The sequence below is a fragment of the Stomoxys calcitrans genome, chromosome 5 (assembly GCF_963082655.1).
Source record: "Stomoxys calcitrans chromosome 5, idStoCalc2.1, whole genome shotgun sequence".
Taxonomy (NCBI): Eukaryota; Metazoa; Arthropoda; class Insecta; order Diptera; family Muscidae; genus Stomoxys; species Stomoxys calcitrans.
In genome coordinates this window covers 4,937,996-4,953,980 of record NC_081556.1, presented here as the reverse complement: position 1 = coordinate 4,953,980, position 15,985 = coordinate 4,937,996, and the positions used below count along the sequence as shown (strand labels likewise).

The window sequence follows — 15,985 nt, the reverse complement described above, 5'->3', positions numbered from 1 at the left end:
GACAGACGGACATGGCTTAATCGAATCAGAAAGTGATTCTGAGTCGATCGGTATATTTATCGATGGGTCTTTCTCTCTTCCTTTTGGGTGTTACAAACAAATGCACTAAGTTATAGTACCCTGTGCCTGTGTGTGTAGTGGTGTAGGGTATAAAAAAATAAAAACAATTGCTGGAATAGTATTAGCAACTATTAACGAAAATATGTATAACAGCAATAAATGTAACAGACCAACAACAAAACCCAAGTATTTTAACTAATATGGTCTACGGTCTATTTAGCAAAACAAATTGTGAGCGAAACAACCACCACTATAAACACCGCCACCAGCAACGAAGTTGGCAAGCTAAGCACAGCAAGTAGGTATATAAATTATTTATTTTTAAGAATAATTAATATTTAAATATTTTTGTTTTTTATAAAATGACAATTTTTGGGTAAGTAGGCATTAAAATAATTTAACAATAAAATGTTTCCTCTTTTTCATAGACTAACCTCTAACTATATAAATTTTTGCAAAAATCCAACAACCAACTTGAGGCCTCTTCCTCACCTACACACACACACCCACCCAACACCCACTAAAACGTATGGAGCAACAAATGAATGATTTAAATGCGAAGCGGCTTTTCTATTTCCCCATACAAGCTCTCCACACACTTTTGCAAATAAATTCCCTAAAGGCCTAGTAAAATTGTTCTCCGCCTTCTGCTTTCTCAGAGTGCACAGAGTGAAAAAACCGCGATTTGACTTTTACATGAGCTTTGGTCGTTTTGTGTTTTAGCGGAAATTTTAATAAAAATCATTTGGTTTATATTTCATCAAATAAACCAAGGAACGAACGAACAATATTTATTAGATACAAGTGAATGTTCAACGAGACCAATGATCAACGAAAATACTCGCAGTGCACAAACGCACACAAACACAATACGAAAGTGTAAATGGCATTATCTCCGATTATCCGATATGTGATACGCGATAGCACATTTTAATTTAATTTAATAGCAGCGATACTTTTTATGTTGAGACCAACATTACACCTCTCCTTTCCCCTCTTTAACACTATTTGCTGCCTCACACACATGATGGCTCTTTTAATTGACTCTCAGTGTGGCTGTGTATTTTTTGTTCTCATCTGTTTGATTTGCGGTGGCTGTGAGGCACACACACAGACAGTGAGAATCAAATTGACATAATTTGTTATTCTTTTTTCCGTAAAAATTCCAGGCAATTTCATAAATCCCCTAAAAATAACGAGCATGCGTAGAAATATCAAAATATGATCTTGCTTAGAAGTGCTTTACTCTTTTTTGAAAAGAAACGTGCAAATGTTCGGCTTATTCATTTAGAAATGCCTTTGAGACTATGCTGAAAACCTCCAACCAGTTGTAAACTGAGATAAAGAGAGAACAAAGAGGTAGGTATGAGAAATTTCAAAGTTAAATTTTTATAGAATTTAGTTAAAATTTGATTTTTATAGAAATTTTCATTTCAACTTAGTTTAAAAAAAATTCAAAAATAATTTATTTTTATATCAAGGTTGATGTAGAAAAATTCATCATCAAAAATTGGGGGTTATTTGGCTGATTTGTGAAACAATCCGATCCATAATTATTCATCTTAAAAGCAAAACATGCATACACTCAAAAAAAAAATTGTTTCAAAATTACAAATTTTGCCCTTGATCTAAAGATTTTGGTAATGATTGAGGACTCGGTAATGTTCGAAGGATATGAACCTTCAAAATAAAGAAGCCATCTTTAAAGTTGAGTAGCCATAATATACCAGTGGCCATATCCTTCCGATTCAAATTTCGATCGCTGACTGTTTCTAGATATAGCCTACACCGCTACTGTGGTACAGGGTATTATAAGTTAGTGAATTTGTTTGTAACATACAGAAGGAAGAGAGATAGACCCATTGACAAATATACCGATCGACACTGAATCACGTTCTGGTTCGATTTAGCTGTGTCCGTCCGTCTGTCCATGTTAATTTATATACAAACTACAGGTCGCAATTTTCATCCGATCTTCTTCAAATTTGGTACAGAGATGTTTTCAGGCCTAGAGACAAAGCCTATTGAAATTGGAAAAAATCGGTTCAGATTTGGATATAGCTCTTATATGTATGTTGGTCCGATTTGCAGTAATAATGCATTAACATAGTCATTTGTTAACCGATTCACTCTAAATTCGGTCAGGAAGCAGTTAATCTTGACTCTTGACATTGTTGGTGAATTTCATAGAAATCGGTTCAGCTTTAGATATAGCTCTCATATATATATATCGCCCGATTTTTACTCCTAGAGCCACTATAAGCGCATTTATTCACCAAACTTGCCAATATTTAGAACAACGCTTTCCTCGATGACATCCACAATATCTACGAAGTTTAGTCAAAATCAGTTCAGATTCAGATATAGCTCCCATATATATGTTTATCCGTTTTGCAGTAATAATGCAATAAAATAGTCATTTGTTAACCGATTCTATCGATTTGGCAGGAAGGAGTCTATTTTGACTCTTGACATTATTGGTGAATTTCTTAGAAATCGGTTCAGATTTAGATTTAGGTATATATCGCCCGATTTTTACTCCTAGAGCCACTGTAAGCGCACTTATTCACCAATCTTGCCAAAATTTTGCACAACGCTTTCCTCGACGACTTCCACAATATCTATAAGGTTTAGTCCAAATCGGTTCACATTTAGATATAGCTCCCATGTATATGTTAGTCCGATTTGCAGTAATAATGCACTAAAATAGTCATTTGTTAACCGATTCTCTCGAAATTTGGTTGGAAGAGGTTCATCTTGACTCTTGACATTATTGGTGAATTTCATAGAAATCGCTTCAGATTTAGATATAGCTCTCATATATATATCGCCCGATTTTTACTCCTTAGAGTCACTGTAAGCGCATTTATTCACCAATCTTGCCAACATTTTGCACAACGCTTTCCTCGACGACTACCACAATATATGAGAAGTTTGCTCGATATCGATTCAGATTAAGATATAGCTCTTTTGAGAAATATTGCAATAAAGTGCTCATTTGTCAAACGATTCTCTCGAAATTTAGAAGGGGGGATTTTCTTCGCGCTTTTGAAATTACTGGTGAATTTCATGGAAATCGGTTCAGTTTTAGACATAGCTCCCATATATATGTTCGTCAGATTTTGGGTAATTTGCAATAATGTTGTCATTTCTCAACCGTAGTTATTACAAATTCAACATATTTGCTCCAAATTTGATACGGATTGTTTAATAATTCATCTGAAAACATCCGCCGAGGTACATCAAAATTCGTTAAGAATTGGATGTAGCTCCCACATTGTACTTATAGGGAAGGAGTAGGGTATTATACAGTCGGCACCGCCCGTCTTTTGCCCTTCCTTACTGGTTTTAACGTACACATGACTCTCAATTTCTTACGTTTTGAGAAATCCAATTAATGAACTCTTTATCAGATGTCTTTCTCCCTCCAAAGGAATTATTGCCTTAAAATCTTAAAAATTGGACATCTTTGTATAAAGTTCAGCATCTTTAACTCGAATCTTTAGTTGAGACAAACATTTTTTTTCAGTGTACTTCATTCAACCGTAACCTCCGTGCAAAAGGTATATAACACCCAACACCAATTATTACTGAATCACATTCTGTATGCGTACGTGATTACACGATTTCTTCATCTGAGCTGCATTGGAATGTTTCACATGAAATGAAACAATAAACTCAGGAAGAACTATTCGGCGTGTTATGAGTTTTCATGACTGGTTGCTCCTTATTTGTTAAACAAAAACAAATGCATCCATTGCAAAACCTTCCCAAGCCGATGGATGATTGGGTCTACGATAATAAAGAAACAAAGAGTAACAACAATGACAACCAGCCAATGAAATGGGATACAACCAATTCCGATATATGATCAGTGTGAAGGCAGCCTTAATCCCTTTGCTAAAAAAGAAATTGCGTACGCGTACACTGAATATACATAACCATGTACTCATCATAAAGAAAGATTGCATGACCTTCAATAGGAAAACTAAAGTTAAAGCGATGATTAATGCGTATGGTGAGTGAGTCCCATTATTTCAAGGACTTTGCAATACTGCTGAAAATATTTTGTAGTTACATACATTTCGTTTGCCCTCCTCGACAGTATGCTATATTTACTTAGGTTAGGTTAAGTAAAAGTGGCAGTCCTTTACAGACTCATTTAGACAATTTTAAGTCCATTTTGATACCACAGTAGCGAACCCACGACCCCTATAGTGGTAATCCAAGCACCCTACCAACTCGGCTACCGGGGCGCCCATATATATTTACTCGGCTACCGGGCGCCCGGCGCTATATTTACTTCCTCTTTTTATTTTTTTGGAACACCTTCAAATACTGCCCTAGTTCCTGTCCTTCTCTTGTCTCTGGGTACCTGGACGAGAGTAGGAGTGCAAACGACTATCCGGTAGAGCTGGAAAGATATCGATACCAACACTGAATGTATCCCATAAAATACATTTCGCCTATAGAGGGCGCAATTTTCTTCCCATTTTGTACAATGATTTTCTCATGACTTCCAACTGAGTTTACTAATTTAATTTTATTCGGTCTGTGCATTGACATAGCTTCTAAATAAATCGATCTCCCGATTATTTTTTCTCATTTTCGTTTGAAATATAGGTGATGAGAAATTAGCGATAGTATCGATACTATCGATATTTTGTATTAGAAATATCGAATGTTTCTACTATCGATAGTTGCCAGCTTTACTATCCGGAACTCCCACATTTATTTTTTCCTTTTTCAGGAGTTGTTCAAATCGAGGACTACAACCAGACAATTGCAGGGCGAATCCTCTCGGTACTGGTATCTCCGAGTAAAAAGCACCAGCTCCGTCAACCAATGATTTGTCGTCAACCAACTACTCGTCGCTTTTGTCGACAGGGCCGCCAGGCAACTTTCTAAAGTAAGTGAGTTCATATAGAATGAAATTGACTGATGAATAATGGGGGTATTCTGGGGGTACTTTGTTTGTTGCTTAGTGTGCTAACATTGTCTCTGCATTTCCCCTAAACTTTAATGGTTTGAACTCTCTAAAGCGTCGAAAGTGAACATGTTTAACAAAGTTTTAGCTACAACTTATGAATAATATATTTTCAAAATTTTGTTTTTTAGAAAATTTTGTCAAAAAAATTTTTTATTGGAAATATTGTCAAAAAACAATTTTAGGAAAATTTGTCAAAATTTTTTTTTTTATAGAAAATTATGTAAAAATTTCATTTTTATAGGAAAAGTTGTCAAAATTTCATTTCTTTAGGAAATTTTGTCAAATTTCATTTCTAATTTTGTAAAAATTTAATTTTTATAAGAAATTTTGTTAAAATTTCATTTCTATGGGAAATTTTGTCAAAATTCTATTTCTATAGGAAATCTTGTCAAAATTCTATTTCAATAGGAAATTTTGTCAAAATTTCATTTCTTTAGAAAATTTTGTTAAAATTTAATTTCTATAGGAAATTTTATCAAAATTCTATTTCTATAGGAAATTTTGTCAAAATTTCATTTCTATAGAAATTTTCTACACAAATAAAATTTTGACTAAAATAAAATTTTGACAAATTTTCCTGTAAAATTGAAATTTCCTACAGAAATGAAATTTCCTATAGAAATGAAATTTCCTATAGAAATGAAATTTCCTATAGAAATGAAATTTCCTATAGAAATGAAATTTCCTATAGAAATGAAATTTTGACAAAATTTCCTATAGAAATGAATTTTTGACAAAATTTCCTATAGAAATGAAATTTTGACAAAATTTCCTATAGAAATGAATTTTTGACAAAATTTCCTACAGAAATGAATTTTTGACAAAATTTCCTATAGAAATGAATTTTTGACAAAATTTCCTATAGAAATGAAATTTTGACAAAATTTCCTATAGAAATGAAGTTTTGACAAAATTTCCTATAGAAATGAAATTTTGACAAAATTTCCTATAGAAATGAAATTTTGACAAAATTTCCTATAAAAATGAAATTTTGACAAAATTTCCTATAGAAATGAATTTTTGACAAAATTTCCTATAGAAATGAAATTTTGACAATACAATACAATACAAATGAAATTTTGACAAAATTTCCAATACAAATGAAAATTTGACAAAATTTCCTATAGAAATGAAATTTTGACAAGATTTCCTATAGAAATGAAATTTTGACAAAATTTCCTATAGAAATGAAATTTTGACAAAATTTCCTATAGAAATGAAATTTTGACAAAATTTCCTATAGAAATGAATTTTTGCCAATATATCCTATAGAAATGAAATTTTTACAAAATTTCCTATAGAAATGACAACATTTTTTGTTGAAATGAAATTTTGACAAAATTTTTGGTTGAAATGGAATTTTGACAAAATTTCTTATAGAAATGAAATAGAAATGACAAAATTTTTTGTTGAAATGAAATTTTGACAAAATTTTTGGTTGAAATGGAATTTTGACAAAATTTCTTATAGAAATGAAATTTTGACAAAATTTCCTATTAAAATTTCCTATAAAATTTTGGCAAAATAAAATTTTAACAAATTGTAAATTTTGTACAAGTTTTAATTCTATTGGAAATTTTGTCAAATTTTATTTCTATAAAAAAATTTTATCATAGTTTAATTTTTAAAGAAAATTTTCTTAAAAAAAGTTTTTACAATTTTTTTGTGGAACATTTCGTTGAATTTTGATTTCAAACTCAAATTTTCGTACTCTAAAATTTGGTAGATTTTTTTAATGAAAATCTTTTAATTGGAATGACAAGGAACTGTTAATTTTGATTTATAGATAGATTTTTATGAGTTAATTGTTTTTTCAGAGCTCCACTGTTAAGTATATGTAGTTAAAAACAATGTTTTTTTATGCAAACCAATTCCAAGACAATTGCAAGAACAAACACATTTCAATTGACTTTATATGATTAACAAAAACCGACTAAAAACCGATATAAAAACAATGATCTTAAACGCAGATTTCATATTTCATAGCTAAATATTACTTCCTTATGTCAGCTGGTCAGCCTATCATGCATAATAGCAAGATTTCTTTCTTTTAAGTAGAAAAGATGGCTTTATAGTTTAGATGAGAACATGGAAGATGTTGATTAGAGTGTCCATTGCGCACATAGAGGACTGAAATAAATTAGAAATTTTTGTGTCCAACATTTTACAGCAAATGTCAAGCTTATAGTTGTCGGCAATTATTTTATTTTTCTTCAAAGCAAGAAGCTCTGCCAAAAAATTAAAGAAATTAAATTTACAGCAAAAAGAAAAGAAAGAAAGATACACATACTGGAAGCAACGACTGCCAAAACCCTATATACGCGCATTACGCCACAGTTTCCAAAACGCAAACGGCGCAAACAGCATGCCGTTGAGAGCAGATTCTACCTGCGGCATATTCTTAGATAATTCTCATGTATGTATATTAATAAGTGCCACCGGCCACTCTGTGCGAAGTTCAAATTCTCTATCTATATATATTTTATCTATGCAGCACATAGGAAAGAAAAGTTTGCTGCTGACAACTGCAAGAAACTGTGGGGTAATGCGCGTATATAAGAATTTGACAATTAGCTTCCAATATGTTTCTTTCTTTTCTTTTTGCTATAATTCTGCTTGAGGCATGTCCTTAGATAAATCTCATTTGTCTACTATATTCACAAGCGCCACCAACAGTCTAGGTACGAACCTTGTCATATGACATGTCACTTCTGTATCCGTATGACTTTCATTGTGTATGGCAGATACGATTAGAGCGCCCTCCTATCGGCATGTATTTGCCATATGTATTGTAGTTTTTTGATCGAATGTGTCTGCATGTATGTTCGATGAAAATAGAGCTAGCTTAAATCAATTAAATTACATATGTATTTGTTCCATTTCATTTCATTGAAATCAGCTGATTTTGCTTCATAAAATCACATCTTTTAGATGAATTAGCAAACGAATCGAAAAACACGATTTTGGCAGAGTTACAATTTTACCACTAACATCAACACTTAACATATTATCTTATACGGTATACTCTAATACACATTCAATCTACAGTTATATGAGTAATGAAATCGTTAATAATAATCTACTTAATTAGATTTAATGCAGAGCAACTGCTTGTTTTTTGGTATTCTCCATGGTCTGCGCAGCGGTCATTTATAAAAATGCACATGTTTATCTATTACTGGATATAAAACCAAGTAAAAGCGTGCCAAGTTCGGTCGGGCCGAATCTTGAGAACCCACCACCATGAATTCTGCTAAAAATTTATACAAAATAAATTGAGTTGAAGTGCATAATTTTATTCAACATATCGAACTTCTGTCAAACCTGCAAAAATTAATGCCTTTAGGAACCGAATAAGGATAATCGAGAGACCGGTTTATATGGGAGCAGTTTTTGGTCATAACAGAACACAGTGTAAAAAAATTTAACTAAATCGGACGAAAATTGAGTGCTATATCAGGTTATGGACCAATTTGAACCGTACTTTGCGCAGTTGTTGGATGTCGTAACAAAACGTTAGCAAAGCCTACAATTCCTTGAACTGTGAACTAGCAAATCAGCAAAAACTAAAGCTTCTAGAAACAGAACAAGGAGAAACGAGAAACCGGTTTATATGGGACCTATATCAGGTAATAGACTGATTTGGACCGTACTTGGCACAATTGTTGGACGTCGTTACAAAACACTATGTGCAAATTTTTAGCCAAATCGGACAAAACTGGGCCTTCCATTGGTTCAAGAAATCAAATCGGGAGATCGGTTTATATGGGAGTCATATCAGGTTATAGACCAATTTAGACCGTACTAGTCCTATTTGTTGGAAGTCATAACAGAACACTTCATGCAAAATTTTAGTCAAATCGGACAAAAAATTCCAGCTTCCAGGGACTTAAGAAGTCAAATCGAGAGATCAAGTTATATGGGAGCTATATCCAAATTTGAACCGATATAGCATACCATTTGCAATCTCCAACGACCTACATCAATATTCAGTATCTCTGCAAAATTTCAAGCGGCTAGCTTTATGCGATCGACCGCTATCGTGATTTCGACAGACGGTCGGACGGACATTGCTAGTTTGACTCAGAATTTCGAGACGATCAAGAATATATAAACTTTATGGGGTCTTAGATCAATATCTCGAGGTGTTACAAACGGAATGACTAGATTAGTATACCCCCATCCTATGTTGGTGGGTATAAAAATATGTATGTACGTATATGCATGTAAGTATATGGAAAACAAACAAAGTTTAAATAAATGAACACCATAACATGTTAGCTTTGACTTTGAGAGATTCTTAGTTCATTTAGAGACACTTTTTTGTAATCTCGGAAATGTTTCTTAGCTTTATTAGTTCCTTGACTCAGTTTGTTGTATGACAATCAAGAAACAAATTATAAGTACAGAACATCCAAAGAAAAACAAACAAAAAAACAGGATAAACCGTCAGTTAACGGTCTTAAAAAAAAGCGCCATAAAGGTCAAAATGGGGCTTGCAAACGGACCGGCAATTCTACCGGACTTGCAACCCGATCACTCTGGACGCTCTCCAACCGCAGAATTTCAGAACTAAGCAAACAAAGAAAAAGCCACAACAGAATTTAAGGACATTCATACATTAAGCTCAATATGGCCTAAAAGATATTGTTATATATTTATCATATTTCTCACAAGCCTGCAGTTCCATTTTTTTTTTTTTTTTTTTTGGACTTTAATTTAAATGGCAGAGTACGACTCTATATGCCAGGTTGTACTTCCGAAGTTGGTGTCCCCACCAACTGTATATAAAAACACGTGTAATAAAATTACAGAATTAAAAACAATGTACAGTTATAACTGTACTGAGTATAACGATGACTATGCACCGAATCCCGAAGCGTCCACTTCAGACGAATTCTAAATGCAAAGTGGCAGTTCCATTAGTTTGCTCAAAATACAACAAAAATTTGCTTTCCATAGCAACGATAACACTTGGCGCTATCGCCTAAAAGATATCGTTTTTTTGCAGCTCTAGAATTGGCGGAAAATTGTGAATTTCGACAAGATGCTACGCAACCCAAGTACCGTTAAGTGTCCGAGCTAATCTATGTAGAAAAGGAGCTACTTACCCGATGTCTTTATGTCCATTTTAAGTACACGAAATAAAATCCTTACAATTTGCCACAACCACTGCAAAAAAAGTTGCGCGAACTGATAAATGCTTGGTAAAATTAAGAAGGTAAAATCACTAGCTAAACAACGACGAAATCAACAACTCTGTGCTTGATAGAAATAAGAAGGTAAAGTCAGTAACCCAATAACAATGAAATCATTATAAACGTCTTGGTACGGGATAACAAGGGGCACCACACGTGCGGAAACTTTGATGTCCGATCTGTGTGGTGTCGTCGTTATCACGAGAAGCTTAGCTGGGAGTGCATCCACAGCTTGCAGATAATGGAATGCTTCGTACGGAGTAACTGTAATTGCAGACGCGGACTATTAGCGGTATCGAGTAGAGAGTCTCAAGGCCAAAAAAAGAATGAGCCCGAGGAGCTTTATTTTTGAGTGTCACGTTGCATAAGTTCAGCATTCCACACAAATCACACAAAAGGAACGCGGAAGAGTTATAAAATTTTCCACTTTGACGTGCTGCCACACGTAAATAGTGTTTTTAATCGTCAAAGTTAAAAAATTTTCACCTTTTGGGAGTCGATTTTTTGACATTTTTTGTAGAGTTGAGAGGTCGAGCAGCACCGGCTCCTGCTTAAATAATGAGTGCCTATGATGCTGTATATGACAAGGCGAGATATTGGCGCCTTTAATTAACCAATGGTCGTAATGTTCCCACAGCGATCGGTCCTATGGACCGTAACGTGCTTGCTTATTTATAGGAGCTGGGCGAGGATCGTCATGTCCACATGCAAATGTGGCTACAATAACGTTTAAACTGTAATTTAAAGCGATAAATATGTGAACAAACAAAATGTAAAAAAGCTTCAAAACCCAAACAAAGCATTAAATGTTCTAGTGAGATTTGGATACATTTCTGAAATTTAAAAATTCCACCGGCTGGGCTGGAGACTTTACATTGTATAAATTTGCCTAGCTTTACCTTGTATATATTTGCCTAGCATAAATACTTCGATACAAAAAATATCGATAACAATCCAAAAACAAAATCGATTAGCTGATTTAGACTTTAGCTTTTGGCACTCTGATTCTGCAGAAAAAAAATAAAACTTAAAATGTTCCATATTTATCATACTTCTTACAAGCTTGCAATTTCATTATTTGCTCAAAATACAACATAAATTTGCTTTCCATAGCAACAATAACACTTGGCGTTAAATAAAACACACCATTGTTTAATGTTTTGCTCAGCTGTTGCCATATCAGTTGCATCAGCTGTGCAGGTAGAAAAATCTTTCATCTAAAAATTACGACTACATTTTAATCGTAAAACTTTAACTAGTAAAAATTGCTAAAAATACTACTATGATCATTTGAAACCGGAGGTTTAAGGCCAAAGGTTTGCAAAAGGGAGTACATAACATTATTTAAAGGCTGCTGTGTAAAGCAAAGGTCCCATGCTATGGATGCCTCCGATTTTGTTCTGGGAGGTTTGGCTTCAGTGGGTGCTACACTCTTCACCAATCCCATAGGTGAGTAACTCATTTGCGAATAAACTCAGATTGTTTGGCTTATTTTACGTCTTCTTCCATTAAGAGGTTGTAAAGACACGTATTCAACTTCAGGGTGAATTAGCAGCTCGTGGTACCTATGTTGAACCCTATAAAGGAATCTTAAATGCATTTGCTGCAGTAGCTAAAAACGATGGATGGTCGGGACTCCAAAAGGGTTTAGTGCCAGCCTTGTACTTCCAATTTATTATTAACTCCTTTCGGTAATTAATTTAAAGTTTTTATTTGCTTGAGTACTTCAACTCTTAATTCCATTTCTAGTCTAAGCATATACAATATGGCTTTGAACAAGGGTTGGATGCATAAAAAGAACGGTGAAGTGTCCTTCGGTCTGGGGCTCGTGTGGGGTGCCACTGGGGGCGCCATAGGTTCCTATTTCTCTAGTCCATTTTTTATGGTAAGACGTTTTTTTTTGGTTAAGAGGCTGTAAAACATGATGAGTTTTTCTTATCAAAATGCTTAACGGCATTGATAGCTTGATTACTTTATGTATAATTATTACAGATAAGGAGGGTAATTACCCATCATCCCTACTCTTCACATTAGTTTTAAGGTGTAAACAAACAATTTTTCTTCTTCATGATTTCCTATGAAAAAAGAGATCAGCAACTTTTATAAATTTATCTCATATAATATACGCATCTTTTATGTGCAAGCTAGCATTTTTGGCACGAGGCAAAAATTAATATGCCCCTTACACAATATGCTTACTGTACTAGCTTGTGAACTAAAGAGAAACGTATAGTATATTTGAATCATCATCTTTTCAATAGAAATATGCATGCACACACAACTACGAGTGCATTACCTTCTAGTCACTCGCTAAAAATAAGTGTGCCTAGCATTTAACTATTGAAACTATTCGTTTAAGGAGACAAATATTGTTTATATTTTAAGCATTAATTTGAATATTTGTTATATGCCTTTATTCGTTTTTCAGATTAAGACACAATTACAGTCACAGGCAGCCAAACAAATCGCTGTTGGTTACCAGCATAAGCATACCGGCATGATATCTGCTTTAGTACAAATTTACAATAAACGTGGGGTGTTTGGATTGTGGCGTGGCTCCATGGCTGCTATACCACGTGCAGCAATTGGTTCGGGAGCACAAATAGCCACATTCGGCAAAACAAAATTTCTGCTCAAGGAATATGATCTGGTCACGCATGCAACGGCGAATTCGTTTTGCGCTGGCCTCATTGCCGGCAGTATTATGTCCGTTGCTATTACACCGCCCGATGTCATATCTACTCGCCTCTATAATCAAGGCTGGGACGAATCTGGTCGTTATAAAGGATGGTTAGATTGTTGTGTCAAAATTCTTAAATCTGAAGGTATTTATGGCTTGTACAAAGGATTCTGGGCGAATTATTTAAGAATTGCACCACACTCGACATTAGTTTTACTATTTTTCGATGAGTTACTGTTAGTACGAGACAAATATATTTTAAAACATAAAAGCTAAATGCCAACTGTGCTCAAGTTTCAAAAACGCAAGCCAATTATCATTTTCAAAGCGTGCAATACACAAAACGTAGATCTACTTTTATTTCAATTAAAAATAGAAAATGCTCCTCCAATTTATTGCTTTTCAGTACAAACATTTTTTTAGCCATAAGTTGTTTTTTTTATTTTAATTAGCTTCATTTAAGAAAATTCTCAAAGTGCCTTCCCACAGAGCATTGTAGCTAGTTGTGCAGCGAATCGCTAACCATAGACATAAGATTGTTGATTGATATTGTATGATCTAAATAAAGTTTTATTTTTTTAATGTTGAAACTGTGTGGTTTTTTACTAAAAACAAGACTTGAATAACTAATTAGAACAATACCATGGTAGCCGGTTGTAAGCACCGGCTTGACCCGATTGAGTCTTTCATCGGCAAGGGCTGCAGCCTCAGTGTACTACAAACTGCTACAACAACAATAACCTAACTAAAATTGCTGTGGATTTAATTTCATTAGAGCTATGGAGGCCACCGTAGCGCAGAGGTTAGCATGTCCGCCTATGATGCTGTACGCCCGGCGAGACCATCAGAAAAAATTTTCAACGGTGGTTTTCCCAAAGGAACGATGTTGGATGCAGCTCTCCAATGAGGATGATTTCATCAAAACACTAAAGAAACCGATAGTTGCTCTCTCCTAATTCTTCAAATTTTGCACTTACCTTCTAATGTAGAGCACCCGACTTGAGGTAAAATTACAACTTAATTTCTCGAGTTTTCTGTACCTGAACACTAACTGCTGCCATGAATCTTCATTAAAAGTAAATAAAAATTAAACAAATTTAATAATTACCAATAAACAATATTTATATTTCTTACTTACCTCTGCCTTTTTGATCCATTTTGGCGATAGCTTTTGTATTTTTCTGAAACGGCTGACCTTTACTAAACATTTGTTCAAAGTTGCAAATTTCTGCTGGCAAAAAAAGTCTCAGTAGAAATTCACAGGTTCTCTATTTTCCAACTCTCAAAATTTGAGCGCGAGAGAGCTCTCTTCTGCTGCCAAATAAAGTACGCGAACGGCATCCAGTAAAAATTTGTGCAAATTTGCACAAAAGTTCCCAACACAGCGAAAGTTGATTGCTCAGACCGCTAGTCTGTCAACGAATATCATCAATAACTCTATTAATGAGTATTCAATGCAGGCTCTAATGTACTAGCACTTCGGGCTCTGTGCTAGAACTGGAAAACTATCGATAATGGCAACATCGGAGATGGATTTATATAAAACCAATATCAATGCACAGACCAAATAAAACCAAGATTAATAAAGTCAGTTGGAAGACATGAGAGAAATCATTGTACAAAATGTAAGTCTAATCAGATGAAAGTTTAACTCTCTGTAGGCGCAATGTATCTTAAAGGATAAATTCAGTGTCGGATTACTTATATATGTTTAGTTTTGCAAAGCATTTAACTTTTGCGCTAGTATCTGGCAAAATATCGATGGCACTATCGATACATAATTTTTTGACTGAGTATCGATTGATATTTTTCCGATGGATAATATCGGAAAGTTAATTTTTTTGTAAAATATTAAACAAAAGTAAGCGACCCGACACCGAACGTATCCTTTAAGATACTTTGCGCACATAAATTCATGACATCCAACTGACTTTATTTTGGTCTGTGCATTGATATTGCTTATATATAAATCGATCTACAGATCTTTACTTCTCATTTTCGTTTGAAAGAATGATGATGGGAAATATCGATACTTATTATTAGAACTATCGAAAATATCGAATGTTGCGATTATCGATAGTTTGCCAGCTCTAATGCAAAATGCAAAATTTTGCTCATACAACTCAATAAATATTGCCTTTTTCACTGTGTGACGGATCGGTGTAGAGTCCTCGTTGTTACTGCATTTGTTATTCATTTAGTTTTGTTATAGTTACACATAACTGTATTTTCGTTTTACTGGCCATGAGGCTATAGTTTATATTAATACCGTACAGTTACACATAACAGTGTATTCGTGTGGTTTTATTTGTTTTATTCGTGGATAGTACTCAATTGATGACTTGATAACCTGGAAATTAAATTTATACGTGAACATTCACCAATTACTTGGATACCCTTTTGGGAAAAGCGTGGAAGTCGATCTATTAAACGCCGTACAGTTGCACATAACAGTGTATTCGCGTGTTTTTATTTGTTTTATTCATGGATATTATTCAATCGGTGACATGATACCCTGGAATTTTTAATTATACGTGAACATTGACCAATTAATTGGATACTCTAGTTTATGAATTTCAATTTGTTATCTGGATACCCTGGCAGTATGGAGTCCGACTCTGCCAACTAATCGATAGCACAAAAAAAATTGCCTTTTTTCTTTTACATATAATTTTAGTGTTTATTTTCTTTATGTATATATATATATATAAATATATGCAACATTATACATTATTTTTATCTTACATTGTTTGAAAGATTGATGGTTTGTTAAAAAATGCATAAACACATCAAATGTTAAGTTTGTTTGCTTTCTATAATAATTGCCTAGAAAACAAGGTTCCTTAAAACACAAGATAACAATTAATGGGATAAGGGGGACGAGGTGGATTACCGAAAAATTGCTCCTTAGGCAACTGGAGTATATACCGAATATATGTATTTAATAATAAAATTTAAACGGCAAAGAAACACCTTGTAAAAAGCTGGCTGCGTCTTTTTCGCTTAATTAGTTTCATATATGCTTTTAAGTAGAAATCAGAGAGAGAGAGAGAGAGA

General features: G+C 33.9%; 2 protein-coding genes across 2 annotated transcripts in view; one reads left to right on the top strand and one right to left on the bottom strand.

Moving 5' to 3' along the window:
* The window catches only part of LOC106096303 (patched domain-containing protein 3), an 80,906-nt gene extending 70,707 nt beyond the window's left edge, over positions 1 to 10,199 (bottom strand). The window contains exon 1 of the mRNA XM_059369231.1: positions 10,162 to 10,199. The gene's annotated coding sequence lies outside the window, so the exon portion shown is untranslated. The remainder of the gene's footprint in view (positions 1 to 10,161) is intronic.
* Positions 10,200 to 11,302: 1,103 nt separating this feature from the next.
* Positions 11,303 to 13,518, top strand: LOC106096286 (solute carrier family 25 member 35). The gene is made up of 4 exons (XM_013263948.2): positions 11,303 to 11,697; positions 11,762 to 11,939; positions 11,998 to 12,133; positions 12,677 to 13,518. Exons 1-4 carry the CDS (start codon positions 11,628 to 11,630, stop codon positions 13,202 to 13,204), a joined length of 912 nt encoding a protein of 303 aa, XP_013119402.1. The 5' UTR covers positions 11,303 to 11,627; the 3' UTR covers positions 13,205 to 13,518.
* Positions 13,519 to 15,985: the final 2,467 nt, after the last annotated feature.